Raw genomic sequence first — 14868 nt, 5'->3', positions numbered from 1 at the left:
TGGTTTAGAAAACAAAACTGCATTCCTGAGATATTTATAGCAAAACTTTAAAAATTTCTGACCATTATCCTTCAGAATCTTATGCACAAAATCACATATCCTCACATGGTCTGTACGGTCCAGAACACAAAATTTACAAATAAACAAACTATATTTCTGTCTCAAACCACAACTAAGAAGCTGCATTTCCATCCATATATACATAAAAGCAACACTCACTAAATAGTTTTCATCCTGGAATGCATAATGTAATGTTGTGATCCACTGGTTATCTCCATTCACTAACACATCTCTCTCTTCTCGAAAACAGGCTGTCTGAAGGGGAAAAAAAGAATTATAGGCTTTAAGCAAAATATATAAAGAAACACATTTTGCAAGTTGACTATATTTTAACATTATATTTTGGGGGGAAAAAAAAAATTCAAAACTGCCTCTCAATTAAGAAGTCATTTACTACACTCTCGAAACATGCCAAAATCTGTGAAAAGCTAGGTATCAGAAAAGTCCACCTTCTTTAAATTTAAACAGCTGTACTTCTCTATATTGTTACGTGATGCAAAGGGAGAAATAAGCTGCTGCTTCCCATTGTCCAAAAATCCCAGGTCAAAATCTTATCTTTTTTGTACATGTAGATACTGAAATCAAGCATCAATAATGACAGAATAGCAATGTAAGATTGAAGAAAACAATCAACAATGGCATTATATAATTATAATTACAATTGGAGTTAAAGAACTAGAATCTGGAGTCTTGTGCCATAATTTGATAATCATTAAGCAGTTGGGGTTTTCTCCACACTTTTTCCACCCTCAGGAAAAGTAGGACAGAATTGAATATTGCTCTTGCCAGATACAAGCTGTTTATAAGACATCCAAGAGGACCTCCTCTCAATATAATGGAAAGAAACACAAGAGGCAAAAGGCGCCTTCCTAGCAAGTGGAACAGAGGAGGAACAAGAACTGCCAAGAAATCCTAAGGAACAGCTAAAAGAAGGAGAACACAGGTTCATATGAAACAATAGAAGATAAAACGTGAAGAAAATAACCATCTGGAAAGCAGCAAGGCAGTTAATTCAATGGAGGTCTTGCAACATGCCCCGAGAAGTGAATAAAATACCTCAGCAAAAGCAGCTTTGCAGAATGACAGAGGAAACAAACAGATGAGAAGCCAAAAGGAAACTATAGCAAAAAAATATCATAAACGTTTTGAAGAGACTGAGTTCTGAAGTGAATATCGCAAGAGAACAAAAGGTACCAAACAGCAAAGCCAACATACAATTCTGTTCAGAAAAATGTCTAAAAGATAGTGTAAAAGAAAAAATAATAATTGTATGGGCTTTATTTAGAAGGAGATGCAGAGTTAGAGAAAAACACAGACCATAATCTCTTTCAGCACACTCTGCTACTTCACAAAGATGTTTCATCGATTTTAATCATGCTCTCTCTCATCTTCGGAGACAGCTAAATTTAAAGGAAAAAATCAAGTCTTTTATTTTTACTTTTCCAATTTCATTTCCAAAAACAATAGGCAAATACCAGAATTCTGACACGGTTATTGTTGGCTGTGAGATCTGGAGAGTGAAGAATGAAAAGCAAAATATCATTTTAGATTGAGCTATGCACAAGAATACATGCAGCGAAAGCAAAGCAGAAAATAACTCCCTCCTCCAAGCAAATAAAACCATACCAAGTCTTGTTTTGGTGAATACAGTGAGTAAGAATAACGCAGACCAGGAAAAAGAAAGATGGTATACTTTAATCATAGTACAACGCATGAGATAAATCAGTGAAATCTGAGAAAATAACAAAACATACTTTAAACAAATACCCCCAGAGGTTATTAAATGAAAAATCGACTTGGGGGTGGGAGAAGGAGAAAGGATGATCTTCAGAATGAAGAAAAGCTGTTTTATGCTTCAGCTTGATTTTTTTTCCTTCTGTGTTTGTAAACTCATGACATATTTCAGAAAGAGTTACTAAGAACTCTTGTTTTCACAAGGATAAATGACATGTAGTTTCTCTACTTGTTATGACACAATTCACAGGATTAGTTACTACAGAGAGTTTATATAATTCCAGTTGTTTTTGCCATGATTTAACAAGACCATGCATTCTTTGAGCACTCTAGACGCCCACCTCCAGGCAGTATGCCTAGAGCTGACAGCAACAGTTATTACCACAGTAGATCACAGCTGAGACAGTAACAGCCAAAGAGTAAGTGGTTCATGGGCTTTACATTAGTTCATGGCCAAAAAAAAAAAAAAAAAAAAGAAAAAAAGATGGTAGCAGTGGTTCTTGTAATTACTGTAACATAGTTCAATTAAGTTGGGTTTTTTTTGTTGTTGGTTTTTTTTTTTTTTTAAATGAAGCCTTTTCTTGTGCCTTTCATTATTTCCACATTACACTTCATCTTCCCTAGGCACAGTCTCCTTAAACTGTTGGCAGAGACCTCCAGAGGTCACGTAATCCAACTCTCTGTCACAGCAAAACCAACTTAGTGCTTTAGTTGTATCTATACGGTTATTGTGGCCTTCAATCACTAAAGAATTCGGGCTGCTCGGCTATTTGGTGCTCATGTCCTTACAGCTCAGAGTTAGCACCTTCCAGGAGTGCTGACTGCTTCCATGCTGCATAATATTTGTCCTGGTCTCTCCTGAGCCTCATCTGGCACCACCGTGGCACACGTGTAACTGGAAGCGACTGTCAGCACTCAGGGTAACAGGTCTGGGAGTGTAACAGCAAGCTGTCACACCCTTTCAGGTACTCCTTCTGTCAGTGATGTCCCCGGTTCTACATCACTTCTCTGAGTTTTCAACAGTGGCAAGTATTTGGAAAACTTATGCTCTTTACAATACAAAAAACACCGACCTCGCAACCTGTATAATTTCACAAAACAAAGGTTTTGCATACAATTACTCTCAGAGCTTGCAGTCATCAACCTTAATCTGGCATTTGCAAGCCTGTTGAGTTCATACTCCCTTTCTCCTTTTACAAATGACTCCCTCTCCCCACAGGATTGATACAGGGATATATGAACAACTTATTTCTGCCATTTACGTATACACCTACATATATGCTTGTCTTGCATTTCTGGACTGTATTTCGGTGTTAGTGCAGCACATTGCTAACAGAGCCAAAATGGGTCATTTTCCCTAGCAGTAGTTAGCAAGTGAGATGCGTTCATCAACGTTTAAAAATGACAGGTTACAGTTGTTGAAGGTCATGCTTTGTAACACATTTTCACTCCAGATGGTTCTTCTTTCCACTGTATACCCATGGGTTACAAATACATGGAAAAACATCGCTATAATTCTTTTTAGGCTAACAGTTCAGACTTTCAGAAATTCCCATGGGAAGAGTATTTTTAATACCTTGCATAGAGAAAAATCTTTCAAACCTATTTATAACTGTATTTTAATGGAAAGAAATAGCTTTTAAACTGACTTTAAAAGGGTACATTTAAAAATAGAGTGGAACTTTATTTCTGGTCTTTTCTTTTTCACTGAAATAATAAAACTTACAGTAATGACATCTGTCTTGGAGAGAAATACCTCTTTGTATCAAGACTAATGCCAGATTGCTCAGTATCTGAATAATTTCTGGATAAAGAGGAAACACATTGTGTACGTCTAACCACAATCTGCATGCCATTTATACTTCTTAACGTGATAACATTTTCATTAAAAGAGACAGGATGTGCACACATCAGAAATCGGCTTTAATTTGCCTGGATACTTTTTTTTTTTTTTTAAAGTGTGATGGTTTTCCATTGATCTCATTTCCTAGCAAGATATAATTAAAACATAAATGTGGAAATCGGAATAAACTTGGAAGCAGCTGAACAGCAGGGCAGTCTGCGAGTAGCAAAGTAGAAGTCTCAAATAAAAACTGAGGTTAGCAATAACTCAGACAAGTTGGAAGAGACACTAAGATAGTGCTTGCACTGTCCAAACTAAAGAAAACCCAATGGCCAAAGCAACTTTGTATGTGTAAGACACTGAGTTATTTTTTATTAATCTATTTTTAGGCAGTTTATTTTTAGTATGCATAGATGAAGAATCTCAAAGCAATTTAAAGAGTTAGATACATGCTCTGTTTAAACTTCATACACAAGTCTTCAGGTGTAGACTGCATTTTATAAGTTTCTTTCCAAATGAATCCAGGGAAATGTACTGAGAATTCTATGAAGAGTGGAGTTGTGTAATGAAAGTAGGAACCCAAGGCAAAGCGGTGCTCGTTAAAGAGCTGTTCCACCTTTTTCAAAACACAGAATGGACTCAAGCTTTAATGAGGAACTTTTCATCACAATTTTTTGCAGTTGGACGTTTTTATGAAACAGGCACTCAAATTAATTTGATACTTTGATCTTTCTGATTTTTCAATCTACAAATTGGACCTTGACTAAGTTCTAACTACTGATAAACTGATAGGCTTGGTGAGTTACAGCTCAGTAATTACCTTTCACGATGGAAAATACTTGCTAAAGACTACATTCCTAACTGGAATAAATGCATTAAAAGATTGCTTGTATAGTCGGTAATTCTTGGGCAATTACAGAAAAGGTATAATGTCTAAAACATCCAGCCCCACCCATGTCAAGATGCCATGCCACGTTAACCCTTCCGACGAACTGCTTTAAGCTTATTTTTAATATTAATCTTCATATCATCAGTAAGTAGTGAAGCACCTCCTCAATCCCTCTATACACACTGAGTCTTGTGGAAGAGAAGTAACAATTCAGCAGAGTGAGAGGGTGCATGATTACAGAAAACATTACTGTAATCTTACTTCAGCTCTCTTCAGCATCTCCCACTTATTAAGTATCTTCATGGCAAAAACCTTATCTGCATTCTTCAGTTTTACTACTGCAACCTGGAATAGGTAAATGAAAGATAAATAAGTTAAAACATGAAAGTGCATATTGTTTTCATTTTTATGAAACCTTACAGTTTTGGAGATTTTTTCTTCAGTGTTCCGGACGCTTAGCTTTACTATCCACACAATACAATACCATCGTCATCAAGAAAGAGTAACATCACAACAGTACAGGATATTTGGTGTGCAAAAGCTCCAAGCCTATTTTAAGCTTTCATTATGTATCCCCCTTTCATTATGTATCATTTTTTCTAGGTGACTGTAGATGAACAATGGTATTTCTCACCATCACACTTCTTGCTTTATCACACTATCATGAACCTATCACTGGCTGTATGCTTTATGTTCTTGGACTTAGTCCTACACAATAATTTAAATTACAGAACCGCCAAGAAAAGACAACAGTGTAGTAGTTTCTAAAACAAAATAAACATTTTTTTTTTTGTTTTAGACACAAATTAGACTGTAGCTTTGCCATAAAAGAACTTCCGCTCTCGTTTCAAATAACGTACTAGACTTTCTTCAAAGATACAGTAAAGAATTACTTCACGTTTTTCCACCAGAAATTCAATGAGCTCTATCGTGTCTGCTGTCAGTGGCAGGGAAATAGCAAAATCCACATCTTCTAGAGAAGTAAAGCTTAGGAAACACAAGCCCCCCTCCCTTTCATTGCTTCCGAAACATTAGATATCATAGGCCTTTGTAATAATATATTAACAAAGCCAACCGACACAGTCCTTTTCTGAGAATATTATAGTTTTGTTTAGCTATAATAAAAGCTAAAACAGAATACTTCTAGGAAAGAGGGAGGGAAGAAGTTTACACAAACATGTTTTCACAGTTCAGGCTTCCCTGGGTATGGAGAGCTAAGCATCTGACCCAAAATGGCCATGAATCTGCCACAGACTCAGAGCTGCTGATTAGAACTAGACCAGACCACTACGCTACCATCCCAATTATATAAAAATTCAACAATCGATATGTTTTAACAACCATTCTCCAACTATCCCATTCTGCCTCTTTCCTTTCAAAGAAATCTTAAGGCTTAAGAAGATAACAGTTTATTTCTGTGTGCATCTGGTCACAAAGTAACATGCTGTCACACAGATTATCATCATCTTCATCCTGCAGGCCAGTGACAAAAAAATACTAAGGTTGAATCCTACATTCCTTCCACCTCTTTCATAATCAGTAAACAAGCTATGTGCGAAGACAGTGATAACAAAAGAAAATACAGGATCAGACAGTTTGAAGAAAGTGTCATGCAAACCTCTTTCAACCATCTTCAAATGTGTCATCAGCTGCAGCAGCTTCATGAATGTGCCAAAAGCGCAGGCTGAAGGACTGCAATACTCAGATGTCTAAACTAAAGCGTACCTCTTGCTTAGCTATAGATTCATAGATGAAGCAGCTGTCACTTCCCGTATGTGTGGCAATGCATTATCAGCCCTGCTCTTGACACTGCTGCTTTCTGGGGTTGCGGGGGGGGGAGTGGCGGGCGAGATGGACAGAAAGGTACTACGTCTACTTGTTTAAACTAGTTTATGAAGTGAAATTTTTAAAGGTTACTTCATGCATAAAAATTGAGGTTCAAGTTGAGACTTGGGATCCCTCAAGGTACTTTCAGATTTGAATCACAAAACTAGATTGTTACTTTAGACTATAATCCAATTTTAATTCATAAAGAATGTCTACTCTTCTGTGCCTGGTACCCCAAGACCGAGCATCACAATTTTCCTTGGGAGGGAAAGATGGATCCTCTGCAGTGATGCATAACCCACAATGCAGATTTGAATCTTGAGTCTCCTTTTACTTTACTAGCTAGGCTAGTAAAGAAAAGCTAGCTTGAAAGTCTGGTAAGTCATATCTGTACCGATTTCTAATGAGAAATGGCAGGAGGAGAAAGCCTTAACATTGAAACTAGTCAGCGTTCAAACTGTATCATATCTTGGATGACAGGGATCCCTTTGCATCATGCAGCCTGTGGTATGAAGCTACACAGTGTAATTCTGCCCTGAAGATCTTTAAGGGTTTTGTGACTGTTGGAGGGGAAAATTAACAGGTTGGTCCTAGAGCTGACTAGACTGCTGCTTCTGCTGCCCAGCGTGACAAGTAAGTTTTTCCCCACCACTAACCGTTGCAGTATAGGCAGGCAGAGGCATAAGATAATACATGTATTTCAAGTCCAACTTCAGGATTGCATTTCTTGCCTGTAGCATGCTCACTGAAAGGCCGTGTTATTCTGCCGAAGACTTGATTATTGAAAGACACACCCTAATTGCACAGCTGCCTAAATCTGTAGTCTCCTATACAGCATTCACTTGGACACAAACCAAAGAGCTACCACACTGCCTTTGGTTAACAGCTGGAGCGCAGGGCTTCAATGACAAGATTGAGGGCTTCGTACCTTCTGTGAATGTGTAATACCATTGAAGAGTGACTAAAGAACAAAAATAGACTCATGTTTACCAGCTGTGTTTACCATCAGCCAGAAGCAGCCTTTTAGTCCGTGAAAGCCATTAATGTTATTCCATATCAATAACCACTACACACACATTTAAAAAAAAAAAATCACAATCATCATCGTTTTTCTGCAATCACAGCATCTTTTGGGGGGTGTCTCAGTGCTTCATGAAAGCAAATTCAAAATGCTTATTTCAGGACTGTGAAAGAAAAACCTGAGGCTTCAGCAATGAGCAGTCTGATGCAGTTTCTAATTGTAACAAAAAATTCTGACTCATGATTACACACTCAGGCAGTGTTTACATATGCACACAGAGGTATATACTATGTATACAAAGGCCCAAATACACACAGAGTGCTGCTTTGATCTTCTCCCTTCCCCAATGAAGCTGTCAAGACAAAAGAAAGGGTAATCATTCCTGTCTAGTTATCCCGAAGTGTCTTGCTACTGGCATTTCTTAAAATTGGACTTTTAAAGGTTGGGGTTTTTTTAAATTTATATTTTCCTGTGAGCAGCCCAACAAAAAATGATTGGTATGTGCTGATATAAACATCTTGGTTCAGTCAGATAGTTCTTTTCCCCCATTTTTCCAACAGTTTTCCATATTTCCCACAAACAGCAGTACAGTCTGGCATGCTGTCAGGCACCTTCTGCCCCAAACTTGGCTACTTGTCTCTAAGGTACGTGTTTGCACATTTCCTTTGCTTAAAAACCAACAGCCTTATACAGGAAAAAGCTAAAGCAGAAGCTATTAAAATTGAAGGGGGGGGGGGGGGGGGATAAGAAAAATAATTTAAAAAAAAAAAAAAAAAAAAAGAGTCAGCATTGGTTCTCTTGTTCATCAAGAGTAGGCAGCCCTCCAGAAACAGGAAGAGGGAATGTTACTGTTCATAACTGGATGCCAAAATTTAGAGGTAGCTAACTAGTTCTCAGAACCACGAAATTCATCATCTTTGAAATATCAACAACATAACGACATAATATTTGCTTGCATAAGCAAGCACTGAACTGGTTTGTTTTCTTTTTTCCTCTTAAGCAATAATAGAATGAACTGAAAATTTCAGTATTAGCTAGAACCTTCAAAAGCCGCACTACCATACTGCTGAGACACCACTAAGAGCTGTTGCCCAGTTGCTTCACCTTTCCTAGCAGCACTCTCCAACTCCCAAGTTTAAAGTCTTCTTGGTTAGAGTTGTTTGTTAAGTTTTTCAAACCATGTTGCCTGAAGCCAGCACAATGTCACACTTAATGCCCGCATTATTAATTTTACCAGGGTAATCCTCCTCCTCCTCTAAGCAAAACATCTGTGTTTTCTGAAGACAGCACTTTCTTACATAGAATTTTAAATAAGTAAATGTATGCAATGCAGAGGGAAGGGGCATGTCGTTAATTTGACAAAAAGGAAGCATTCTCAGACTGGCAGCAAGCACGGTAAGGGGAAAAAGAAAACTAGGAACAATGAACTCTTACAGTTATAAGCAATAACTAGTTTAAACTACTTCTTGTCTACATCAAACTTGTAAAAACAAAAAGGGAAATATTTCTTGACTACGCAAATTGAAGAAATTGAGTAGCATAAAATCAAAATAAGAACAAGTCTGAGACCGTGCCAAAGAAAACTTGCACTAAGTTTGTAGTCTACAGAATTTCAGAATTATGTTGATTCAGGAGACAAAAATTACTCCTCCCAGTAACCTAAAGCAACCTTGGTCTCATTTATAGTTTGCTGGAAAGAAAATACATTCTTCCAGATTTCTTAATCTGCCTCAGTAAACTACTATAGTCTACTGAATCGTACAAGTACTTTGCAATTTAATATTAATATAGCTTTTGCTGGCTTAAGTAGCAGTAAAATCTGGTGGTCCTTTTTTCAACCTTGCTCACATATTTACTGGTTATTTTAAAGGAAAATTAGTAATTTCACACAGAACTTGTCTTCTTAGACAAATGTCTGTGTAGGACTTGAAACTTGTCGTCTTTAAGCTAGTTAGAAAATGTAACATATATCCTTGTAAATATTTAGTAAGTCCTACTTTAAGAACATACAAAACCAAACATCTTCACTGAGAGAACTTCAGTTTTCCCCTTACTGAAGATTTTGACAATTAAGTAGAGTCATGCTATCTTTCTCAGATAAGGAATTAGAAAGAAACACTGTTCCTACAAGAGGAGAACTAACCGATTACACAGACTGTCCCCAGAAGAGGATGGGGAAAGTTACGCTCTCACTATTCGTGGGATGATTCACCACAAAGAAGCTTCCTGAGAAAGAACTACTATTTTTTTTTTTTTTTTGTGGTTTAGCTGCTGTGGAGTTTGATGCTAATTTAGCAGACAAAAATGACTTCTCTTAAAAACACAATATAAGGCAGGTTTCACATATGACAAGAAAAGCACCCACATCAGTGATTTTTTCTTACGTCTTGTACAATCTGTACATGAACTCAGCTGCAACTACTGTGGCAGCACTGAGAAAAGCCAGTGTTTTAAGCAGAAACGTTACATCAAAACAGAGAATGCAACATTCTCTCTGTGGCAGAGGTTCAGACTAAAGGTAAATTATCCATGAGTAACTTTAGCCGTCAGTCTCCTTTATAAAGCAGCATTACTCCAGATGAAAGAAAACCAACCAAAAGTGATAAAGTAGCTAAATAAATACTACTCTTTTATTGTTATTCTTACAGTTGCCCAATAATGACATTTGCATGTAGGCATCACAGTATGTAGTGACATACACTACAGTAAAAATTCCTGTTCCTTACACACTACCTATAGAAATCTGTTCTTCCATAACCACAGACTAGTAAATGCTAATTTTCACACATGATGCAAACATGTAAGTGAACCTGAAAACAACTCTTCTCTGTCACATGCCATAGAGCCTCCAGAGATGCTCTCAAAGAAAAGAGAGCTGGAAAAAAAGAAAAAAAAACCAAAACAAAACAAAAACCAAAAACCAACCAAACAATAAAACATTTCCAGTTCCAAAAGCAATGAAGACATTGCTCAGAAAGTCTTTTTCTTATACTTTGGGTTTCAGTTCACATGTATTTTCAGGCACCATGGAGTACCTTCTGCAGAAGCTTTACACGCTACCCCCATCTGTGGTAGACTTGACTATTGAAAATTCAAGGCACTGTTACACATTAGGTTGCTCTTTCTACATACATAGTGTCCTGCATGAAGAATAAAGCACATGCACCTAATATAATTAAGAAGAAGGCACAGAAAGCTAACGTTTATGTATTCAAGTTTCCTCAACCTATATCTGACATGCCCAGTGTAAAACTTAGTGATCAACAGCCTCACTTCTCACTTGATGACTTCAAATAAGAAACAGTTTAATCAGAAGCGGCAAAAAATGGTATAGTTCAATAGCAGTAGGCAACAACTGAAAAAGAAACTAGTATTTGCTAAACTCTTTAAAAGAAATACAGGAAAAATATTCAAACATTCATTAAACATAGGAACAAAGTGACAGGAATAGAGAGATTTCTCTGTGTTCTTAGAATGTCAGTATCAGTATTTGGCTATTTCAGTGGCTGAAAACTACTTTCAGACTATTCAGTTATTAGGATGATTAGAAATGACTAGATCTTTATACCATCAGTAACTCACTGGCCTCCACCTGCTGACTGGAAATAATTACAGTCAAGCAAATGATTTATCATCAGACAGTTGAAACATGGTCTTTTAATCCATGTGAACTTGCCTTCTCTCAAAATTTAAAAGACTTAAAAAGAGCTGTCAAAGAATGTATAAATCAAAACGTACTTGCATCAAACATTAGGTGGGCCTACAATATCCATTATGCCTAAACAATGTGAAGGCCTGTACATCGGTATATTACTATTAACTGTCTCTCCTCAGTGCTGCAAATTTGCAAGAGCATTATTCGAACCCTTCCTTCCACGTCCTTCACGTACATACCTCCCCAAAGGCTCCTCGACCGATCACCTTCAGGATTTCAAAATCTTCTTTATGTAGTCGCATCTGTTTCACTTTAGATGTAAAAGGTTTGGCTGAAACAAAGGAAAATATCAATCATTAAAAACAAAAACAAACAACCCACACCAAAACAAAAAAAAAAATAAACAACAAGGTAACAGTAACATAAAATAGATGTAATCAGAACCCTGAAAACAGACTGTTTTGCTTATATACTTATATAACCTAATGTAATGAACTTTAAAGCTAGAAATAATGACCAGTAAGAACTAAGCCAAAGCTGCTGTGAGAAAAAGTTTATGAAGTAAGCTTGCTTTTGCTTCTTTAAAGAAAAAAAAGAAAAAAGAATGAAGCTGACTATATTTTTCGACAGTCTTTTGAGTTCATAGACATCCACTGCGTCTGTGCTATATGTTGTTAACTCTGGTTGCAAAAGCAAAGTAAAATATAATGAAAAGTTCACTTTGGGCAATATTAATTTCTCTGCCAAACAGCAAACCAATATTGTATTCAATGAAAAATTAAAATGCTGATGAATGATAACCAGAAGGGCAATAATGGCCTAGACAATGTATCATGCAATATTTTTGGAGACCACCTCTTCAAGATACGGGACACTGAGTAGTCAATTCTTGGCTTCTAGAAGCGAGAACAGTTGTACTCAAGGCATTATTAACACGTTCAATGGCAAAACCCCACATATATAAAGTTAAGCTCCATTTCCCGCTTCTTTTTCTCCTCTTTTATAGTATCTTTGAAAGCAGTAAGCAATGTAAGGTACTGTATTCCAGCCAGGTAACCCCAGCATTCTTTGCAATGAAACAGTATCAGGAGGACTGCTCCCCTCTTTCAGCCCCGTTCAGCACTACAACTAACCAGTCCCGGTTCATCAATACATGCTCTAAGCATGCATCCGTAACATCCAAGTTACTGGTAACTCTACCTCAAAAACCATGTAACACAACCTTTGGTAAAAAAGAAAAAAAAACCCAAAACCTGAAATAAATAAGCAGGAAAAGGAGTTCTTTTAAAAATAATTGCTTTAAAATCATACTTTACGCAAATGAAATCTATTACTAAAACAGAAGCTTCAGTAAATATGGTTCCTAAAAGTTGCCCATAAAAGACGGCTGTATAACCCAGCACACACAGGACTAGAATGGGTCCCAGAAAATGTTAAGTTCAATTTCTGGCTCAAAGGCAGTCTTTCTCAATGATCCTTAACAAGCAGCTTCAGATACTTCACCCACAGTTTCACATCTATAAAACAGGGACAGCATTTTTGTAACAGACAAGGCACTGACCATCACATGCTGGGATCAAGAAAGAAACAAAAAAGCGCATCAGAAGGTAGCCATTTTACATGGCCCACAAACACCTTTTTAGGTTATGCTTTCATGGTACAGGGACACATCTATGTCCACTTCTATCTATACGGAGGCTGAGGAATTAGTGCAGCTTTATTTGCAGTGAAGAGTTGTAACAGGCATCACACTGCAGAACAATTTGTTCAGAATAATCTTTCTAAACAGGGATAGGAATTGGTTTTCAAAAGCTCCAAAAGCAAATGACCCTACATAACAACCAAATTATATCTAGACACATGCAAGAAACCCGATTTGGGTTCTCCTAGAATTCAGTATTTTGTCTTTCTAATGTTATGAACTAATCCTGCTAAAAAAAACCAAACCCTAATACTGATACAGATAACCCATCATTCAAGTTAGAATTTTGGTATTAACACCCCCCCTTTAAGGCACTACAAAATCCTTGTCCAAAAGCCTACTGCCTTCTATTCAGCAAAGCAATTTTATAAACTGAGTCAAGACACAAGCTACCTGTATTTTTAATACGTAAAAAACCCCCCACAAAACTTCTTTATCCTAGTCCTTAAATCAGCATTGTAAATCACACCTGAAAAACACCACAAAAATGCAGGGTCTTATGTTTCTCCTGTTAAGCAATACAGCACACCTCCACTAATGTTAGTGGTGCAATGGATGAAATCCTTTAAAAAATCTCAGAGGTTCTAAAGTCTGAATTTAGCCAGTTTTTTCTAAAATTCATTTGTTACATTTGTTGTAACTATAGGAACATCAGCTTATGATTAAAAAAAACTAGAATTTAGATCCAAATAGTAAAGATGCAGCCATATGACTGAGATTTTCACTTTAGTGATATTTTTACTTTAAATTTATAATAATTTTATCCAAAATATTTAATTATACAATTAAAATACAGGTTTAATATTAGATTTAAAATACTTTTAATATGTAATTTAAACAGAAGTATATTACCCAAATTCACAGAGATTCCCCAAACTTTCAATTAATCTTTTATACCTTAAAAGAAAGGTCTTGCAACAGAAAAAAAAAGTGACAACAAAATGTACTGCCTTACTGGGACAGCCTCAGCTGTACTGTACCAAGTGATTTAATACAAATATTAATACTACTCACAAATACTACCGAACAAATTAAAACAAGCCATTAAAGCCTTCTGAACTTGAAAAGCAACTGATTGAAAACAAACATGTAGTTCTCGACTTCAACATTTTCTGACCATTATAGGCCTGGCTAGAGTACAAGGCAAAATATCTTGTTAACAAGCAACAGCATAGCTGTTTAAACCACAAAACTCTTCCTCACTTTATATTGTAAGGAAAGGCCTGTCATTCTTTAATTATTACATTTTGGAATCTTCCAGGGTTCCCATAGGGACACTGGAAAAATAAACATCATTATAACTACTTCTGTAAAATACAGCTGACAAAAATAGGTTTGGATTTGGTTTAATTATTTGTAGTATCAGTGTTAGTGGAAAAGTTTGTAAACCCTTCTCTTGAATTTTTTTATCGCCTCTAGCAACAGACATGTCAATGTATAGCCAAGCAGTTTTATGAAGGAAGATACAGTCAAAGAAAAGAAAGGGGAAGAAGAAAAAAGAAAAAAAAAGAAAAAAAAAAAAAAAAGAATCACCCTAGGAATGTGCTTCAAATAGCTTGTTCCAAAAAAGGTCAATTTGCTTTATTATCAACGTTGTTTGTCTGCTGTGCAAACATCTGCTGTTCTTGTGGCAACAGCAACCTTAAGTACAGAAAACTTGGCCTGGCCGAGGGCCTTGGAAGGCGTATCTTCAGACAGCCGCTTCATACATCCAGCTTTCCAGACTATGAGGTTAACAGGCAGACTTCTTGCAACTAGTTTGGCAAAGTCATATGAGCTGTTACAAAGACAGCAAACTGGAAGGTCAGGGAACAGTTTTCAAAACGCAGTGTGCTCAAAGGGGTCCCTGCAATGCAGCTCGGTTAAAACACACAGGTACAGCCCTCCCCTGTTTACGTCCCCATCCCCCTAAACAGAATCATCATGAAGTTAACAGAAAACACCACCTTCTTTTTCAGAAGGAGCTGCAGTTTCCTTGATCACCGATACCAGAGTGGCACACTGTCTTTGCAGCTTTTTTGAGAGCAAAAGGCGGTATGGGCGTTTCCTTTGGTACTTCATTCATCCTACAGAAATACACAGAGGGATAGCTGAATTTTTCCACACAGACATCCCTCTTCAAGGTTGCCAGCCATGT

General features: G+C 36.9%; 1 protein-coding gene across 5 annotated transcripts in view; it reads right to left on the bottom strand.

The window, feature by feature from the left end:
• The window catches only part of CDC42BPA (CDC42 binding protein kinase alpha), a 188669-nt gene that overhangs the window by 114613 nt on the left and 59188 nt on the right, over nt 1-14868 (bottom strand). For all 5 annotated transcript variants that reach the window (XM_087774754.1, XM_087774757.1, XM_087774758.1 and 2 more), the window contains exons 3-5: nt 11269-11360; nt 4788-4871; nt 220-315 (exon numbers count right to left, since the gene is read on the bottom strand). In XM_087774754.1, coding sequence (XP_087630880.1) covers nt 220-315; nt 4788-4871; nt 11269-11360 — 272 coding nt within the window. The remainder of the gene's footprint in view (nt 1-219; nt 316-4787; nt 4872-11268; nt 11361-14868) is intronic.

This window comes from Nipponia nippon, unplaced genomic scaffold (assembly GCF_047370975.1).
Source record: "Nipponia nippon isolate SJK-2023a ecotype South Korea unplaced genomic scaffold, ASM4737097v1 scaffold_4, whole genome shotgun sequence".
NCBI lineage: Eukaryota > Metazoa > Chordata > Aves > Pelecaniformes > Threskiornithidae > Nipponia > Nipponia nippon.
The sequence above is the reverse complement of the archived record's forward strand: the minus strand, read 5'-3'. Positions and strand labels throughout refer to the sequence as shown.